The sequence below is a fragment of the Crinia signifera genome, chromosome 1, assembly GCF_055691185.1.
Source record: "Crinia signifera chromosome 1, ASM5569118v1, whole genome shotgun sequence".
NCBI lineage: Eukaryota > Metazoa > Chordata > Amphibia > Anura > Myobatrachidae > Crinia > Crinia signifera.
In genome coordinates this window covers 192,623,254-192,645,024 of record NC_139217.1, presented here as the reverse complement: position 1 = coordinate 192,645,024, position 21,771 = coordinate 192,623,254, and the positions used below count along the sequence as shown (strand labels likewise).

Genomic DNA, 21,771 nt, shown 5'->3' with positions numbered 1-21,771 from the left:
TTGCATAAACCATATATATCTAAAAAGTTTAAGATCAATTACAATAATGGTCAGTGAGTGTCAGAGGATTGTTGATAAATTCCACTGCAATGGGGAAGAAACTGTGAGGTTTTGGTCTTGATAGACTGAAAACTTTTTTCCAGGTGGTAGCCTCTGAAAGAAGAGGTAATTAGAGTGGGATGGGTCGGTGATCATATTGCCAGCACTCTTCATGGTCCCACATTCATATATTTCCAGGAGAGATGGCTGGTCACAACTGATTACCTTCTCAGCTGACTGTACGATCCACTGCAGTATGGTTTAGTCCTTGGCAGTAGCAGCAGTGAACCACACTGTGATCGATAAGCTGAGGATGACTCAATGATGGCTGTGTAAAGCTGGACCATCATTTCTGTGGCAGGTTTTTCGTATTCCTTACAAAGAACATGCTTTGCTGGGCCTTCTTGTAGATGGTAGTTTTCTCCTCCCACCGGAGATCATTGAAGATTATAGTCCCCAGTAATCAGTGACTCTAAATTAACTGCAAAGTCACACATGATGAGGCTGCATTCCTGCATTAATCAACTACCATCTCTGCAGTTTTTTGAGCATTAAACTTCAGGTAATTCTGGATGCACCAAAAAGCCAAATTGTCAACTTCCATTCTGTAGGCTGACTCATCCTCCTGGAGATTAATTCAATTATGTTTGTGTTGTCTCCAAACTTCAGGAGTTTGACTGATGGGTGGCTAAAGGTACAGCTGTTGGTGTAGAAAGAAAAGAGCAGGGAAAAAGCACACAAACTTGGGGGTCTCCAGTGCTCTGAGACTGACTTATTCAGCCTCACGTACTGCTTAATATCTATCAGGAAATCAATGATCCACTTGTAGGTGAACAATAGCACGTTCAGCTGAGATAGTGTGCCATGGAAAATTGCAGAGGCAATGGTGTTAAAAGCGGAGTTAAGTCCACAAACAGGATCCTGACAAGTGTTGGAGGAGTCGAAATGCCAGAGCATGAAATGGAGTCCCATGTTGACCGCATCATCTACTAACCTGTTGACTCTGTAGGCGAACTGCAATGGGTCAAAAATAAAGTTAGTGATGTCCTTGAGATAGGTCAGTGCAAGACGTGCAAAAGTCATCATTACCACAGAGTGACTGGTCTGTAGTCAATAAGGTCCTTGATCCTTGACTTGTAGGACCTGTAATAATGATAATTTAAAGGAGACAGGAACCCTGCAAACAATCAGTGAAGTATTTAAATAGTCTGAAAACACTGGAGACAGCTGGTCTGCACAATGCTCCCGTGTAGAGGAGAGACAGCATCTGGTCCCGCTGCCTTATGTGGGTTCTGTTTCTTGAATAGTTAGTCTCTCTCTCCTGCATGGGGAGAGGTGTGATCGGGGGAGGGATGAGGTGACAATCTGGGACCATTATATGGAAGGGGGTTATTGTTTCTGTCCAAGCTGAAAGAAACAAACTGATAGCTGTGGAGGGATTTTGTTTTATAGATTGTAACTGTAATTTGCCCCCCCCCCCCCCCCCCCCTTGATCTCCTTGCCAAATGTGTACAATAGATTCATGTCCCTATCTCTATTGTTGAATGCTATCTCCTTGTCCAAATAAAGCTGTCTGGATCTTGCTGCAAACCAGGGTTTATCATTGTTGTACTTCACCCTGGTATGTGTTGGAATACAAACACCCTCACAAAAGCTGATGTATAAGTTCACATCCACTGTATATTGATCCAGGCTATTGGAAACCATCCTAAACATTTCCCAGTCTGTTTTTTGAGGCAGTCATGCAGTTCAACCACTGTATTTAAATTACTACGATTCTTAGTTCTCCACATGATAGTTTTAGTTTCTACCTATAACCAGTTTCAAATTAGTTAGGACATGGTCAGATAGTCAGAGCCTTTGGGAGACCATGTGTTGAGCTCTACTGCTTAACAGTGATCCATAGTCTTCTCCTCCCTAGTCAGACACTTAATTACTGTAACTAACTGTTTTGTATATAGGGAGATTGTTGGTTAAATTTGTCTTTGTTAATGCCCCAAAGAGCAATTATTAGGGTTCCCTCTCTCCACAATATTTGATAGTCAAGCTGGTGTTCGGCTTGCTAGTGAATGTAGACTTCGGGCAACATGAATGATGCAAATTCTCAGTATGATTTATTTGAGTAGTGCAGGAGGATTTTGTAATGAAGTCATTTAAATCCAGTATCTCACAGGAAAATGAGTAGCAGTAGCCTGTGCGGCTGATAAAGGTTTATGAATTTTTGGGATATTTTCTGTGTATGTTCTTTTTTGATGATTAACAGTGAGAAAGTTTCCTGTTCTCTGCATGATGAATTTGTTCCCCAGACCAGTAAGGATTAAAATGTCAATTATATTTATTCAGCAGTGGGATTATAGTTAATTTTGTTTTAATTGAGTGAGAGTCTTACTCCTGTGTGCCACAATATTTTATTTTACTATGACACCACTTTTTTCTGTAAACCTGATCACAACTCCACGAAGTTCTGGTAGATGTTCTAATGCCTTCTGTTCTTTAGTGGTTTTGATTGAAGTAAAGTATTAATGAACTGGAGGTTTAATGTTAAACCTTAATTTCACAAATTTTGTGTCATCTGTCATTTTTACACAAAAAGTCTTTCAGGTGCAGACTTGTACCATTTTGTATAGTTCATTATCTGACCTGAATGATAATTTATTGGTTGGAACAAATAGTAGCCCACGGCGTGTTGTTGAAATGGAAATAGATGGTACCAACATAGGTTACAGGTGTGTTTCCTTTTTAGAACTCAAATTAAATCTGCCTTACAGTATATTTCCATTCCGTAAATGTTTTTTTTTTTTTTTTGCCAGTGGTTGGAACTCCGTCGTTTATTCAAGTTAGAGTTCATCAATAACTAACAGCGTTAGGTGCAGTGAATAATATTTTATCTTTTTAACAACTTGGCATTCAGGCATTCAAATAGTAAGCGCATTGGGCATGAACAGGCCTAAAGTTATAGCCAGTCCATAGTGATCTGAGAGGGAGAGAGCTTGGAGATCCAAGTCAATCTGCCTTTTCTTCAAATGTAGCAGGCTTTTAAAGCCACTTTTTAAAAATCTTTTTGTTTGCCTTTTGTTTATATTGTTTTTGTAATGTTTCTATGAAAATACCCCAGATAATGTATTTCTAAACAATTTCTTCAATATGAAATTGCCGAAATGTATAAATACCTTTTCCGAATTGGATTTAGATTTCATATAGATGTGTAATAAAAGTGTCCTTTATTTAGCTTTGCAGAAATGGCACCAAAAGGTTATCACATCTGCTATTCATAGCACAATATCCAGGTGTACCAATTACAATTTGCGAGTTCTTACCATATGTTTGTTTGTTTTTTGTTCTTTTTCTGCAAATTTTCTAATAGTTTGCTATTTATGTTGCAATTGAGATTGCTATGTGAAAATTATACCACAGGCTCACAAAACCTTAGCGCAAAAAGGTGTCTTTAAAGGAGCCCATCACCTGATGCCTCTCTATTAAATTTGTGACACAAAGTTAAGTTAGGAAACATCTGTAGGTCAGGTTTCAATTTATTTAATATTACAGTGTTGTTGTTTTTTTACTTTTGGCTGTTCTAAAATAATGTAGTAACTAAACAACTACAATCCAGCTTAAACATTGTTGTAGTAATTTAATTTTGACTCTAGATGGTGCCATATTGCTTTAAAATGATTTACGTTCTACCTGCAGTTTTAAATGATTACTTTTTTTTTCTACATTTTGAAATCAAACTTTGCAAATGGGTAAACTAGTGAATCAAAAAAGTAAAACTGCAAAAAATCTATTTATATAAGAATAACTTGTCTTCTAATGAGAGTACAGGAAACCTAGCTTAACAGCAATGGGTTGAGGTAAATGATTTTTTTAAAGTTCTAACATATTTTTTGGCAAATAATTAGAGCAATTGTATAGTCCTTTACTTTTTTTAATTTTTTTTGTTAACTCCTAATGTTTTCACGTGAAAAATGAAAACCTGAAATATAGCAAGAAAATGTGTTAACTGTTTGTTCCCTTAGCTGCAGTGTAATATATCTTGGGAAAAGCTAATTGGATATATATAAAATATGTTCATTCAGAAGCCCATTTAGGTCAAAAGTGCATAAAGCGGAAATTTGATGTGGTCAAAATGTTTTAAACTCTGTAATTAATCTAAGATTTTTGTTCTTGAGTTCAACTTCAGATTATTCATATTGGTCAGTACCAAAATCTCTATTCTTGTCGAGGAGAAAGAATTTCATTAATCCTGCCAATTTTGCTGTCTTAAGATCCTAATAGTGGAGGAGCCAATGTCAATTGTCATCAAATTACTGCTTTTGTCCGAGCCAAGTGTAGATATTCTGTGAACAGTTTGCTGAAGTTAAAATGTACAAATGTCTTTTTATCCTATGCAATAATTTGAGAAGATTTGTGGAAGTAGATTAAACCTGATTTTATTCTTCAGAACATTTTCAATCGTAATAACACCTGTATAGTGGCATATTAGCCAGGAGTATAGATCATGGGGGGAATTCTATTGATTGTGAGTTGTTAAACTCCATGGATGAATCTTTAAGTGTCCACATTGTGCCCAGCACTTATGTCAGGAGATGTAGTTTGTGGCGACAAATACCTGTGGCTTAGTTATGATAAACTGAAGTGCAAGGTGCAGTACACTTTCACACCTTTATAAGCCCAAAGGCTCTAGGCCTGAGGATGCTAGGAGAAATCCACTAGTTGTGGGTTAAATCCACTAGTTGTGGGTTAACAGCATGGCCTGGTGTATAGCTCCAGGTAATCTTTCCAGTAGTTAAACAAACTCTCCTTCAGTTGAATTCGCCCCCAAGCCTACTGAAGATGTAATTTCGCAGTCTCAGACCTCCCTATACTGCTTAATGGCAAAGTTATTATTTAGAAGTTGACCGCTTTTGTGACTCACATAAAGGTATGATCTCATACACATAGCCTCAGTACCCCACACAGTGTGCTATGCCTCGCAGGTGAACTGCCAGGTCTTGTGCAACTCTGCTAGTATTGGGCGACTTTACTTTTCTGGGGCCAAAAATGCATCTTCTCCACAGTACGGTATGACTAGAACGTACCATAAAACTTTGCTGATTAGTTTGAAATGGTATGGGTCATAGGGTTTGCAGAACTTAAGTCGACAGTCATTAGGCTGGCCACTATAGGTCAGCAGTCCCTATGTTTACACATGAAATATGTTGACACAAGAATTAGATCAACATGGGAAAAAGGTGGCACGAGATTTTCATGCTTTTTGAGTCTGTCGACATTGGCACCGTATAAGTGTACTGTGTCCCCTTGCATGGCTCGCTTCACTTGCCATGCTTCGAACTATGCCCACTTGAATAAAAAAGTATGAAAAACAACCTTTTTGGGAAAAAAAAAAAACCTTAAAAAAAAACTCAAGTCGACCTAATGACCATGTCGCCCTATTTTATTTGTAGACCTAGTGACAGTATCCCATTTTGATATGTAGCACAGATGTAGCCGCGCTCATCCTTGCTGTCGTTTTGCCATGTTTGTGTCTTCACATACCTATAGCACCTGTTGGCATGCCATTGCGTTGTAAGGCATACTAATGCATATTCATATCCACAACATGCAATACACGGCTTCACCACTGGGTGGCGATTTGTTCCACTTACTACAAAACTACAATATTTAAAACGGTACTTGTTTCTTAGAACGGCGCCCATGATTTCGATCGTATATGGGCTCCTAAAAATTGGAATATTGTGGCATGCGATGCGATTTTTAATTGTACAAGCACCCATGCCATGAGATGTGATGGGTGCTTACAATGAGATGTAACCCCCAGTATCCACGTCATTCCGAAGCGTGGCGAGCGCAGCAGTACGCGTTCTCCAACCTTTTCATACCCACACTATCCACGTCGGTGTGGATTTGATTTTAGATAGTGTGGCGAGCGCAGTGAGCCACACAGAATATGAGCCCTAACCGTGGCGAGCGCAGCGAGCCCCACGAGGGGACACTGATTACATGTATTCCGCATCCCCTCGCGGGGCTCGACACGATTCGGGCTCGTATTCCGCACCCCCTTGCGGGGCTCGCTGCGCTCGCCATGCTTTGGGTTCGGTGGCTTGCTGCGTTCGCCACACTATCTAAAATCAACTCCACACCGACGTGGATAGTGGGGGTATGAAAAGGTCGGAGGACTCGTACCGCCGCCCCTCGCGGGGCACGCTGTGCTCGCCACGCTTCGGGATGACGTTGATACTGGGGGTTACATCTCATTGTAAGCACCCATCACATTTCAAGGCATGGGTACTTGTACAATTAAAAATCGCATTGCATTGCATCCCATTTGCTGGCATGCGGTATTTAATTGTACAAGCATCGCATCGCACACCACTAAATAAGGTACACGATGCCATGCGATGGGCGCCATGCTAGGAAACAAGTACCTTTAAAACAATAGTGGCAGATGGATATGCCAATGCATACTACTACAGTATAACATAGTAAGCCCTGACAAATGGACCAGTCACTTACTTTAAAGATTTACAGTGTACTGTAAATAAAGTTCTTTATGTTATAAATTCTGCTCATGGTCCTCGCACTTTGAAAGTGATGATCTAGCATGTCTGGCAAACCTGTACAACCTGTATACACTGTCCCCCATTATAACTTTGGAGACGCACAATCCGTTAAATTCCAGCTGACCTTTTTATGCTGATATTTCTAGCTACTGTGAGTGATCACTTTTTTATACTGCGATAGTGAGGCCCAGTGTTCATTTGTAAGTCATGTCAAGCATTGTGGGGTAGATTTATTAAACATCGATCAGGGGAATATGCGCTATCCACGTGCGTTATTGCAGGGGATAGCGCTTCCCCTGATCTATGACACCCGCGATGTGGGTGTTTGAGGTGCAGCGGTGTGGGGCAGTCGGTATAGCGCAGGGACGTTATATTACAGTCTGATCCTACCTCCTACCTTATTTACTAAGCTGATTTGTGGGCGCACGCTCCTTGTCTTTTCTCCTCCTCTTTTCGCCATTCATTTCTGGCGCTGCGGGTCTCTCTTCTATTACTCCTCCTACTGCCTGGTCTCCGGCGTCTTCATATTCAAACTGCGCATGCGCCGGGTACACAGCATGGCGTGACCTCGTAATGTGTACCCGGCGCATGCGCAGTTTGAATTTGAACGCCGGAGACCAGCAAGCGGAAAACTGCGCATGCGCTGGGTACACAATGCGAGGCCAAGGTATCCGGCGCATGCGCAGAAGACGCCGCCGGAAGCCTAGAGCATTCGTTATGGGAGGAAGCGTATCCCCGGCAGGAGGGGATAACGCACTCCCATAACGTGCACACAAAGATTAATAGATTCGGGCGAAATTCAGGCTCACTTCGCCACGATAAAGTGGTGGAGCGAACCTACGCCCATAAGGAACGTTAGGGCACAATTGATAAATCTACCCCTGTGTGAGCACGCTGCAGAAATTGATGCCCAGCACTTGCTGAACAATGAGCATGGCACAAGTTGCACTATAAAAAAAAATGAGACTTGCAATCTAAAACCTACAGTATATGCAGGGGTTAAAGTGGGGGGAATGGGGAGGAACTACCCCCACAAAAGCACTGCAAAGTAATTCCAACAGAAAAGCTTGTCCCAGAGGCTTCCTTTTCTGGCATGGCATATGTGATGTAATGCTGTCACACACACATACGAATGTATTTCACATTACTGTACATACATGCTGCCTTAAAACACCTGGGCATGACTGCATTTTCCCTGACTCTACCAGAAAATGTCCGGTTTACCACCTTCAACTGCTAAAGTCTTAATGCCTCCATACACTATGCGACTAGAATTTAGGCTTTTTGAGAAGTAGTCTGACAATTGCTTCCTTTAGTGATGCAGGAAACATGCCTGACTGCAAAGAGCAATGAACTATCTTTGCAAAGACAGGACCAATAATATTAGAAGCTTAGTTGAGGCAGGGTCCAGATTACAGGTTGCGGGATACAAACTCTAGGTCATTTTAGCTATGTCTTTTCCATCCATTTGTTCAAAGCTGTTCCATGAAGACAGGTGGTGTCACGAACCTGACTTGGTTCACGTTTATTTTCTAGTTTCCCAGTGTCTCCAGGCTTGTTTGTGTCCATGCTTCTGCTGCTGCTACAGCTTTGCATTCCAGGCTAATTAAACACCTATGAGGATTCCTGACACTCTGGGGGAAATTTACTAAAGGAAATTTGTAAAAATAGGTGTATTTGTATCCAGAAATACACTTATTTTTGACATTTACCATCCCGAAAATATGGCAATTCGTATTGATAGCACATCAATACTACTACGAATTGCCGTATTTTTGGGATAGTAAATGTCAAAAATAAGTGTATTTCTGGATACAAATACACCTATTTTTACACCTATTTTTTACAAATTTCCTTTAGTAAATTTCCCCCTCTGACTCCAGCACAGGTCACATGATCCAGGTATATCCAGGAAGTTCCACTTCCTTGTTCTGACCCAATTGATGCTGAGACCAGTAGCCAATCACCAGCTACCTTGGGAGATATACGCCAGGCTTCTGGCACTTCCTCCTTGCCTTGTACAGCTTGTATGAATTCAGAGTGAAAAGTCAGCGTTCTAGGCTTCAGGTTCCCTGTTCCAGAGTTACTTGTATAGTGTACCTGTGATCTGCTGCTGCATATCAGCTCCCTTTACCCTTCATCTTCCAGCTGTTACCATCTATAGTTTCCAATAGAAGTATCCTGTGCCTTCCAGTTATCACCAGCAGAGGTCACTACTGGCTCCCAAGCCATCCACCCCATCATCACCTCCCTAGTCGACACAGGCGTCTTCTCCCAAGTCAAGGCAGTCCACGGCTCCCAGGCCGATACTGCTCACAGGCGTTTACCATCTTTGCTTCCAGGCCTACACAGTCCTCGGCTTCCAGGCCAACACAGTCAACCACTTTCAAGCTTCTACAACACATCGGCTTCCAGGCTGACCCAGACCCTCAGCTCCCAGGCTGATTAAAACCATTGGCTTCCAGGCTGACTCGGATGCTCAGCTCCCAGGTCGTCCCAGTCCATAACTGTAAACCATTGGTTCCCAAACCATCACTGACCTCTCAGTACGCATTCCTCAGCAGGAAGTTTACCCCTCAGCAGGGCAAACTACTCTGACAGAGGGCCGCAACCTGCCCATCGGTGCAGCAAAGTCCATACTCCCTTGCATGGGTCCCTGGTGAACACCATCCGTGAGGTTAGACCCTTATCAGAGTCATGTGAACTCATCACCCAGCTGTGTTCACAGTTCACAGTGTCATCGGAACGGCCAGTACCTCAAGTCCCCAGTTTTCCAGTACCCAGAATGACTCTACCTCTGTCTCCCAGGCCATGCCCCCAGTTTCCAGACCGACAGTGATACCCAACACTTGGGATCAGGGGACCAGGACAGAGGGTCGCAACCTGCTCATAGGGTGCAGCGAGGACCAAAGCCCCTTGTGGGGTTCCCTGGCAAAGACCACCATCGGGTTACACCCTGCGCCTCTGCTCCTGGTATTAGTCAGTACCCTGTCCCAGCTGTGCCCTTGTGTCCAGATCATCGTGCAGTCCTATACCTGTATCCCAATTACCCTGAAAACCCAAGTTCCTGCTTCCAGCGCCAGGATGACCTGGCCAATGACTGCATGCATAGGAATGATATATCACCCGGTTGTACAATGTATCATTTAATGTGTGTCAACATATTGGCCATTGTTAAATATACTCAACCAATATACACACAAAATGTATGTCATGCGCAAAAACTAATGACTTAAATTAAAATTAAATATAGATGATCACCGCTCTAGAAAGCCAAATGTGCTGCTCCCAACGGTGATCAATTCAACCAAAAATCAGAGTAAACAAGAATAAAAGAGAGCGCAGTGTTGATCTATTGATTTTTTTATAAAAAAAATTAATTAATTACACATATAACCATACATATAAAATAAAATCTATAAAAACAATTGATATCCAGCAATAGTCACAATCCATCAATTATGTTGGCTCGCAATCATATAATTGAATCACACAATCTCCTTTGAAGTGAAAGGTCCTGTATCCATCAAATTTATTGAACCAGTTCAAATTATCTCCAGCCAATAAATTAATGACTTTTTAGAAGCTTTAATTATATAGTTCCTGTGCCTTTAAGGCCCTCATAAGTTTCCAAGTAGCATGCAAAACATTCTAGGTTGTTATATTTCCAAAAGCCCGCATGGATATGTGAGTTGACGTCCGTGAGGAGTAGATGTTACTTGAATGGGAGATAAGCAGCCTTGTCCGATACAACTGGCGGGGCTCTGTTGTGCTTGGAGCCTCCGTCGGGAGCAGTATCCTGTCTCTCACTTCACCTCTCTGTGCCGAGGAAGGACGTCACTCACCGGCCTGTTAGTTGCTGCGGAGATCGCCGCGGGTCACTCCCAGCATGCGGCCTGAAGAAGCGGGCGTCAAAGGATCAGGCTTGATCGAGTGGAAGAAGGAGCTGGCTTGGGAGTAGTGAAGGTAGAGCTGGACGCAGTAATTCAAAGTGCTTGATGTGTTTCTCCGACCACATTAGCTGACAGTTTCCTCATATACTCAGCTGAAAAGCATTTCTCTCTCTTTCTTTTACATACTGTGTGATTGGAGAAGCAGGTAACTTTTGCTGATGGCACTTTTTTTTCATTGTGACAAAAGTCATGGGATTTGTGCCAAATATCATATTACACGCCTCAGCATGGCAAAATGCAGAATTTATTGCAAAGTAGATGGAAGTCCTCTGGAGAGATGGTGACCCTTGCTGTCTAGATAACCTCTCAAAGCACTCTGATATTTATAGAATCAGCATATTAGGTGGGAATGGACCTCTCCACCAAGTCCCATAAATGCATGATTAGGTATATTCTGGGAGAAGGTTCTTGCCGCACCATTCATCAGAACTCCACAGACTGCTCCTCAAACCAAGTGTCATAACTTTGGTGCGATGTCCTGGTGTTTTATCATTGTTGTTTGGGTACATGAAGAAGGGCTGCAAATGGCCACCAAACACGGCATCTTAGTAGTTTCTAATCAATGATGTCTTCAGGTAGACCAAACCTATGCCGCATGAGCACACCCCATACCATTATGGAAAAACCACCTGCCAGCAAAGTGCCTTGTGACAAATGGGGTCCATGGCCTCAAAGCACAGCACCAGAACCCTACCATCAGCCTGAAACAACTGAAATTGCACCATGCACATGTTGCCTGATCTCCAGGATCTAATTAATGATGTCACATGTCCATATAAGGCCCATCCTGGTGGGTCTTATGCTGCCATATTGCATAAAAGCTAAAGGATGAATTCATCACAAGCATTTCTAGCATTTTTTTATTAGATGAGAAAAAAGTGTTCCAACCATGAAACTCAATGTGCTCATTGTAAGCACAATAAAAATGGTTGTACCGGTATATAGCTTTGTAGTTTTTCTTCTAAATGATGAGCATGATTTAGATACCCTATGGTCACTTTGTAGCATTAATGGATTTCTCAGTCTGAGTTCAGCAGTTCTATTAGGTTATATTAGAGCAAAGCATCTACATTAAGCAGACTAAGAGACTAATTTAAGAATGAGCCATAACAACTTTCTTCCATTGAGTATTTAACACACAGCAGTAAGATAAGTCCGAAAAAGTCTTTCTAGCTTCAGTGTAGCCTCCACAATGTACATATGCAGAGACTGATGTCGCGCATTAGCATTACTTATTAGCCCATTGCAGCCAGTGATAGTCTGTTCTGCCAGAAACACAGGGGAAGTTGACAGTGAGAAGGGAGCACCAAAGGACCTCACTGGACAATTAAGTTTGCTAAATACAGGCAACATATATGTTAGCATTACTGTCATACTAAACGAGATATGCCTTTAGAATTTAATATCTGTTTTCAATGGAGCCCAATACTTCTACACCTTTCACTTACAATATATAAAATACCACCTTAATTTCAAGTGCCTCAGTTGGTACCAATGTCACCTAATAACCCCTCCCCTGAGTTTTATTAAGGAACACCCTGATCCACACACCCCTTAGTGATCATGCCACATCCCCAAAGTTCCCTGCTCCATCATCTTTTGATCCTCATTAAACATGAGTACAGTTGGGGAGTGAAAATATAACAATTATAAACTGTAAACAAAGTTGCCCCTCAAATTTGCTTCTTACAGTGAAGCTGTCAGGTCAGGACACTGTACACGGATCTCCCAGTTGCGGTAACCATTATATGCACTATTCATTTTCTCTCTTTATATTCATCTTTATTTTTTGCATCCGTGACAACAAGCCACAGGAATGTATCTTGTCATAACTGATACAAACATTTGACTTCACCAGGCAAAGCACATTGTGAGACAAGTGCAGGTGATTTGTAAATGCCAACTATTCAAATAATGTGCTTACAGCATGAAACTAAGAGGGTGGAGAAGAAAATAATAGAAAGTTAAATATTAAATTGTAAAGAGAAACATGAGCTTTGTTTGAAGAAGGTGCTATTAACTGATCTGTCATGTACAGTACGAAGAAAACTATGCTCTAGTTTAGCCCTGTTTCTAAGTTTGAAACGTTTACTTTCAGCAAAGGATCACCTGGTTTTACCTTTTTCCATCATAGACCTTTTATCACGTGCAGGGATCCTGGTATGGTGATCGTGATTGGAGGGTAATAGATGATGGAAAAGCATGAGAAAGCTTGTGCCAAATGTTGCTACTGTGCAATACACTGCAATAGTCTCCATTTTCAGTGTATGTACTGTATTAGTCAAACAGGTTATTATAATGAATGGAGTTTATGGTCATCATGCGTTACGCCAAAGTTTGCTGCTTGAAACAGATTTGGTTTTGTGTGCCGTGAATGAAAAGTGTGCTATAGGGGGAGATGTGGATGGTGTAATGGTTAGCAATACTGCCTCACAGCACTGAGGGTTTGATTCCTACCATGGCCATAACTGTGCGGAGTTTGTATATTCTCCCTGTACTTGCATGGGTTTCCTCCGGGTACTCTAGTTTACTCCCACAATCCAAAAATATACTGGTAGGATAATTGGCTACCAACAAAATTAACCCTAGAATACCTAGAATGTGTACATGTGGTGGTAGGGAATATAGATCATAAGCTCCACTGGTGCAGGGACTGATTAGGAATGTTCAAATACAGTATTCTCTGTAAAGCGCTGCGGAATATGTGTGCGCTATATAAATAACTGTAAATAAATAATGTGTCAGCCTTTGAAGAGAGATGACTGGAAAAAAAGATAAAAGCACCATTGGGGGGGGGGGGGGCTGCTGTAGGTTGTGTGATTTGTGGATGCCAGTTGACAGGGATAGGAGATTGTGGGTCCCTGTGGGGGGGGGGGAGAGGAGGATGACCACTGTGGAATTCAAATGTAGACGCTCTGGTCTCCCTCCGGCCTGGGTGATGGGAGCAGCATGGCAGCTGCTACTAATCCTAGCTCCAGCACTGACTGGGCTTCGGTAATAGTGAAAGATGTAGGCTGGTTGGAATTATATTGTTCTAGTGCAGTGGTTCCCAACCCTGAGCCTCGAGTACCCTTAACAGTGCACGTTTTCCAGGTCACCCGGCAGGTGCACTCATTATTCAGGCACATTTGAAAAGATCCACAGGTGGAGCTAATTATAGCACTTGTGATTCTGTGTGGAGACCTGCAAAATATGCACTGTTGGGGGTACTTGAGGAACAGGGTTGGGAACCACTGTCCTAGTGTATGACCTAGTCCTAGTGCAGACATTCCCAACCATGGTCCTCAAGGCACACCAACAGTGCAGGTTTTAGTGATATCCAGGCTTCAGCACAGATGGTTTAATCAGAATCACTAAGGTACTAATTAAGTCACCTGTGCTCAAGCCTGGATATCTGCATAACCTGCAATGTTGGTGTGCCTTGAGGACCGTGGTTGGGAATGTCTGTCCTAGTGTATTGCCATCATTTAGTCTCAATGCTCCACAAGTCTGTGATCCTTCTTTTGGGTGATACTCTAATCCAGAATAGATACTGATTACAAATGTAATATTCTCTGTGTTCTGTTTTATTTTGTCATTACTGCAAAACCAATAACATTAAAATGTCAACAGATTCTTCCTTCTTTTGGATTATTATACTCAGAAATGAATACATTTGTAGCATTAATACTTAGTGCTGTTTTGTGTGTTTGAAATATAAATAAATCAGTATTCAATTTCCAAACCTCTGCTGCATGTAAGTGTTTAAATTGTCTTTTTCAGCAGCCCCATTAACTGGAAGGATCACAAATCCACCACCTTCAGTAAAACCAGCAAGCAATAACAAGCCATTTGCACCACCTCCTGTGGATGACCAAGACACGCTATTCCAGAGGGCAGAACATATACCTGCTGGGACCCGCACCCCAATGTGTGCCATCTGTAACCTAGTCATTCGGTATGTTCTAAGATCTTCTGGGCTTCGTTATGGACCATGGTATAACTCTACACATATAAATGTGTCCTCCTAAATCTAGCATCAATACACCACACAGTGGGAGATGCCTGTCACGAGTGGATTGACAGATCCTGTGCGACCCCAGTAGCGTTTGCTGTCTTATTTTGATGAAAATGCTTCTTAGTCACAAGGTGATGCTGCTAGAATGCATCGGGAGACTGTACTGATTTAATTTGATATGCAGCATATCCGTAAATGAAGCACAAATCCATAGACCTGAAAAGAAGCATCCACTGCATTGTAGCACTACTTATGCAGTCATAGACAATTTGTGCATATCAAATTCCTATTTGGTGTATCCTAGCTGCATCCTGTAGAAAATAATTAACTATTTAGTAAAATAACACGCCAGTGATGTTTGACGTGACCGCAGCAAAGATTTAGGAGGACACATCTCTAATTTTGTTGATTTATTTTAAACAAGGCTGGGTGTCGCTCTGGGCATGGGGCAGTTTTCCAGTGAAATGAGGTGTCATTCCATAGACAAACTTGGAATGCCACCTTGCCATTGCTAATCAAAGGAACCGTATTTCTTAGGAACCTTTTCTTTTTTCATGTTTTATTTAAATTATACTATGGCATTTCTGGGCAGCCATGATATGTGTGATTCTGGATAGTTGTCCATTTTCTGAGTAGTGTTTAATGTTGTGTTATGTTTTGTGTGCTCAATAGACAGCTCTGTAATGAGCTTTCTTCTCTGACCAACATCATTTGATTGATGCTCCAGAATGGTGTGAGCTCAGCCCAGTTAGAGCACCAAAGTCTGGTTCAACTCAGGTCACCAAACAATGCATGTGCCTGTTTTATAGTCCAGTGTTCCCGAAATGTGGTCCTCAAGGCACCCTTACAGATCCAAGTTTTAAACATATCCTGATAAAGGACAGGCAAATTAGATAGTACCTCTGTCAGTTTGATTATACAGACTTTGCACAAGTAAGGATAACCTGAACTGTTAAGGTACCAAGTGGGCATTGTTTGGGAGCCACTGATTGATTGCTGCTGATAGAGTAGTTACTGGATTCAGTGAATAGTGATGAGATATTTTAGTTAATAATGAAATAGGATGAGCTGATCGACAGGATGGCGAAAGGGGCATGTTGGGGGGATGATAATGGGGTAGTAATAGGGTGGAAGAATAAATTGAATGGAAACAAATTACCAATTTAAGGAGTGCAGGCTTGCAGAAGGGAAGTGCAGCGATCGCAAAAGTGAAGAGGTCGCCACAGAGAAGAGAATCCCGGTATAATTTTACCCCCAAGAAAATAAAACATTGTGAATTTCCCAATGCTATCCTACACTTACTTTGATTTCCTTTATCTATAATATAAGTTGTGCATCCACTTATTTCTGTATTTCATTATCGCTAATAGTGATATCAGAGCCTGTATAAGAGTGCAGCCAGCAGTTAGATGATTCAGAAATGAGATATGTGTGTGTGAGAGTTGGAGCAGTGATGGCGGTGGAAAGGTAGCTTGTTTTAATTATTTTAGATGGACTATGAGTGTCAATCCAATTTGAGTTTCTTTATTATTTTTTTACTAGAACCAAAATGTGAGGAACAAGCTCAGTTTTTTACATTTCACTTAACCTCTAACATTTTAGTATTTTTATGCTGCTAAAAGAATGTAGTGTCTTCAGATTATGTAGTTAACATTGATAACTGCTTCAATGTTGAATATGATGGGAAGAGTTACCAATATGAGATCAAGGACATCAGAGTGGTGGTACTTAGCACTCTGGCAGCTGTCATCATTAGGTGAAATATTTTATATACATTAGCCAATATGCTCTATTAGTTGCATTAGTTAGTATCTGTCCGCACCCAGCAAACCATTTTAAACATACACACTCAAGGATATTGATGAACCTTATCATATCAGTGACATCACGGGACCAGCTGAACATGCGGATCATTGGCTATATAGCCAAATTCGCATGATCAGCAGATGGGGGAAGGGGTGGTCGGGAGCGTGCATTAACAATATGGAATGTATACACTAGACAAGAAAGTAAAAGATCTCAGAAGGGCACTTTTTGATATCCTTTAAGGTCCCTACACACGAAGAGATTTGTGCCAGAGATTCATAATAGGAGATTCGGCATGAGAGATTTCAAATCTCTTACAGAAAGTGTTTTGGCGACTTCAGGGGAATAAAAAAGACTTCAAAGCCTGGGAGAGTGTCATCTTTGTCTATAATAGAAAAATAATTAAATACCGCCTCCCTGGACTTGTTCTTCTGGAGCTCTTCTCTGCTCCTCCTCCACCGTCGGACTGGTTGCCCCCTGTCTCGAGCTGGCTAATATAGCCAGCTCTAGGGGGTGGGGCAATGATGTGGCAAGCCGTGATTGGCTGTCTGCGGCCATTTAAAAAAAAATCTCTACTGCTGCCGCACCAATGGTTAAGGGGGACCTGGACCAGGACCGCCGGCAACGCTGCTGCGACCAGGTCACCACCAGGGTGAGTTCTGCAGAGGAAGGGAGGGGGTGGTCGGTGTGCCGCGAGTGGGGGTCAAAAGTGCCGCAAGTGGAGGAGGGGGGTTCGTAAGTGCTGCGAGGGCGGGTCTGGGGGGCCGCATCGTCCACAGAGGCCCTGTTCATCTGCCGCGCCAAACATGCGGGAGATGTGCAGGAGCTTCTGAGCGACTGCAGTAAAATTATCTGACCTGTCCGTTCTGAATCTTGGCCAGATTCAAAATGGCGGTGCCACGCATTTAAATTGCTGTGTGGTCTACACACAGAGCGATTTACATGCGTTTTCAGGCATTTTCTGAGTGATTTAGTAAAATCACTCAGAAAATGCCTGAATGTCGCCCTGTGTGTGGGGCCCATTACTTTCTTGTCTAGTGTATATGGGGCTTATGTCAATAAGATAATTGGGCCAACACTTATTAATTCACATAGATTCTGCAGGTTTAAGTAATGTCTATTAGAGCCCTTTGGGGACAGAAATGAAATGTGAGTTACATGTCAAAAGTGATTTTAAATATAGTTTTGTTACTATTCAGTTTGTTTGTACATGTCAATCATACGTTTAGACTTCAATGTATACAATCTTATTATATAATACTGTAATTAGCAGTTCATATGTCCATTCTGCTGTAGCACGAGGCTTGGGGCAACCTGTGGCTCTCCAGCTGTTGTGAAACTACACATCCCAGCATGCATTGCCACCGTTTTAGCAATCCCTAATAGCAAAACTGTGGGAAGGCATGCTGTGACTTGTAGTTTCACAACGGTTGGAGAGCCACAGGTTGCCCATGCCTGATATAAACAATACATTTAACGAACGAGTATAAATTTTATTGCTTTCCTTAGCATTAATTCTGACTACCTATTCCATGTATTTTTATTCTATTATTTAAAATATTGAATTTCAGCTTAATTTTTGTGTGTGGTGCAGCTAATCTTCTAAAAATGAACCTGAAATGTAATGTGAATGACCCTACTCTAATTGATTAACAAGCAAAAAAAAACACTGAGATGTGTTGTTACAATTTGTTAAAACTTTATAAAGTATATTACAAAACTAGATTCATCTTTTTCATGCTTACAACATACCAGTCCATTGCCTCAGATCATGTTTAAATGACTGCAGCTGGTTGCTTTAATGCAATTACAGGTCATGCCCTTGTTGGCAGCAATACCTTGAAATAAAGGGGGCAGTTGTATCAAGTGACCATTCAGAACACCTGTTGTGAAGCCAAACTAAATTCAGGACATGGATGCCTTGCTAGGCAGAATGCAAAGCCAGACGCGATCCCTCTGATAACAAACCTTTTTTTGTTATACAATTAATTATTGATTCACACCCCCCACCCCCTTTATTTTTTATATGTCCTAAATAGCTTTTGGTAAGGTATGTATGTTTCATACACGTTTATCATTTCCTTGCTACTAAAAGAAATGCATGGTTAAGATTATTTAGTCATTTAAACAGAACTGTTTTTAATGTAGATAGTTCAAGAATATAAAGCAAATATTTTCTAGAGTCCGTTAACCTCATTCCTAGCCCACTTAATGCTGTATGGAGTATTGACAAATGTTCTCCATATGAAAAGTGAGATGGGGAGATGAAAGAACTTACACAGCACATTCTAATATACATTATGAGGATTAGCCATCATTTATTCTCAAATAGACATACAGGAATTTCTAACCATAACCATGTACACTTCTTTTTACCATCTCTGCATATTTAAACTAGGACTCCAGTTTGTCATGCTTCATAATATGGATGGTAACCTTATGTAAGGGTTGGTGATCTAGAGCGTGACTCTGATTATTCTGCCTTCTGCATAATCCCTTATTCACCTGGAGTTGAACTTGGTTTTCTGACCAGAGAATGTCAGCACTGTAATCTTTAGAGAGCCATCATTGTGCAGGGATTCTGTTGCTGAAGACTTTTTTTTTCTTTTGTATCCTGCTTTACTTCTAATATTCCTTTCCGTAACATTTCCACGCTCTCGAGGTTCCATTTTGTAGGTAGCAGTGTCTGTCTTTTTAATACAGATAGAAACTCAATCCTGTCTGGAACAGGAAAACCTGTCTTCTTCAGTGTCAGTCTTTTGTTAATGAGTCTGTTAAATTAGCCAGCGCTGACACTCAGTGAAGAGAGCACTTTGTTATACATAAGGGCTTGTATTGTTGCTTCTGTATACATAGCTGACAGGACATTGGTGTATAAAGGTGCATGCAGAGTGGATGGGCATATCAAGTTAGGTCAGTGTTTGCTCATTCAGTCTCAAGGGCATTTCATTGTGAGAAGTTGAGTAATTGAGATTTAATGTGAACTATAAAATATATTTTTCTTCTTCAGAATGTATAGCTAGAGGTATAGAACAGAATGTGTGGGGAAATAAAGAGTTTCTAGGCTTTCTGGAAAATGGTAAAAGGTTAACATTGTACATAGAGGCTGATACTGTGTTGAATCTTCACCATCTTGCTTGTGTTTGCACTGTACATGCTAGGGAACAGGATGCGCGTACCGCTGTACTTAGGCAAGGCAAAGGTCTTCTTGATCATCTCCGTTCATGGTTAAAGGGCGTACCTGGGTTGTAACAGGGTGTTCCCATGTATGCCTAGTCCAGTGCTGGTATTGAATGAACCACAGACTATACAGAGTGTGACATAAGCATAAATATGCTTGGTTTAAAGGGGTATGGGTCATAGGGTTGACAGTCAGTAGGTTGATCACCATTGGTCAATAGTCAAAAAGTTGACATGCATTAGGTCGACGTGGTCAAAAGATCAACACAAGCAATAGGTTAACATGAAAAAAATTCAAATGGTTTTCTATGTCGACATGGACACAGTAAGTGTGCCTCGTCCCATCAAATGGCTCACTACACTCGCCATGCTTCGGGCACGATGCCTCGCTGCTCTCGCTATTATAATCTCTCTGCCCACTTAGTAAAGTATGAAGAACCACCGTTTGTTGTTTTTTTTAAGGAAAATTTTGAAAACCCCATGTCAACCTTTTTTATGTCCATCTTTCCCACGCTGACCTATTGCTTGTGCCCACCTTTTGACCATGTCGACCTTACACATCAACCTTTTTCATGTGTTGACCTTTTGACTATCGGCCAATAGTGGTCGACTTATTGACTGTCGACCTAATTACTGTTGACATACTGTTGATAATAAGTACCAAACCAAGTTTTCTGATAGGGATCAGAAGCATCCAAAGATTAATACAACCCTACCAGATGCCAAAACGCGCAGCAAACCTGGAGCATCTTGTGGAAGCTCTGCAGGGTGCCAATGGGGAGCACTTTAGCCCACAAATTGACTTTAATTTAATTAACTTACATGGCTGCTTAAATAAAATGCCTGAGCAGCCTTGAAATTATGGTCATAGAAACTATGCAACGCATCTAAACCAAGATCTTTTCTTTATTGATCTAATTTTTGTGGATTTCCTTTAATACCAATACATGTTAAAGGGATGAAATAAACTAAATTAAAAAAAGAAGATATATATATATATATATATATATATATATATATATATATATATATATATATTATACTTCTACAGTATGTGTCCTCCTACACTTTGCCTCAATACACCATGCAGCACAAGAGGCCTGGTAGAGGTAGGCAAGCAAGCAGAGTGAGGTACAGTGAGGGCATTTTTCAATTGAATATTTGTCTCAATTGCAATGCATTGCAACAATACCACTACAGCTTGAGCAGCAGCAGTTCCGCTCACAGGGGAGTTCAGCAGTGACAGATTTCCTCCTCTTCTGGTGAGTGCTCTCTGTGGGTGGGTGTTGGGGTGTGTGTGTATGCAGTGGGCTTCTCATGTGTGTATGTATGTATGTATGTATGTATATATATATATATATATTCTGTCTATGTATTGTGGTATGTATGTATGTATGCATGCATGCATAGAGTGGGTCTGCACCACTTGTATATCTGTGTACAACTGGGTCTGTATATGGAGGAAATGAGCTTAAAATGCTGTGGCAGCCGAATCATAGCACTTAATAGATGGTGTTGCATATCAAATTAAAATGTAATCTGCGTAGTCTCGTGAAGTGGTTTGTTTCTTTGGATTGTTTAATTAATGTAACGAAGATGCACATTCCACCAACAACAACAAAGAGAAGATTGGTTCATGGGACATGGTGTGACTCTGGCAATAGTATATGAGGGAAATAGGCTGTTGTGAAGTACGTATATTGTAATAATCTTTCTCTTAGCCAATTTCATAGATATTTACTATATATATATATATATATATATATATATATATATATATATATATATATATATCATATTACATGGAAGATATGTTTTTAATTTATTTATTTGTATAAAGTGTTGTAGCTGCTACAATTCTTCTGATACCGTACAAAATAAAGAAATGTGCTTTGTATGATATGTTTATCCTGTATACTGTACATAGGCCTAGTGAAAGTAATGCAAAGACTAACTATCCACCTGTTTTCTCTATACCAGAGGACCATTTTTGTTGGCTTTGGGTAAATCATGGCATCCAGAAGAATTCAATTGTGCTCATTGCAAGAAAAGCATGGCGGAAATGGGCTTTGTTCAAGAGAAAGGGGAGTTGTATTGTGAAATCTGTTATGAGAAGTTCTTTGCACCAGACTGTGCCCGTTGCCAGAGAAAGATACTTGGGGTAAGTAAAATGGTTAAAGAATGAGATACATAACATATTATCAAAATAAGTATCGTCAAGCAATACTAAAATGCA

General features: G+C 41.0%; 1 protein-coding gene across 9 annotated transcripts in view; it reads left to right on the top strand.

Moving 5' to 3' along the window:
* PDLIM5 (PDZ and LIM domain 5) overlaps positions 1-21,771 on the top strand; it is a 190,068-nt gene that overhangs the window by 154,898 nt on the left and 13,399 nt on the right. For 8 of the 9 annotated variants that reach the window (XM_083179095.1, XM_083179096.1, XM_083179087.1 and 5 more), the window contains 2 exons: positions 14,315-14,489; positions 21,516-21,696. In XM_083179095.1, coding sequence (XP_083035221.1) covers positions 14,315-14,489; positions 21,516-21,696 — 356 coding nt within the window. The remainder of the gene's footprint in view (positions 1-14,314; positions 14,490-21,515; positions 21,697-21,771) is intronic. The other variant, XM_083179088.1, reaches the window with a different exon arrangement.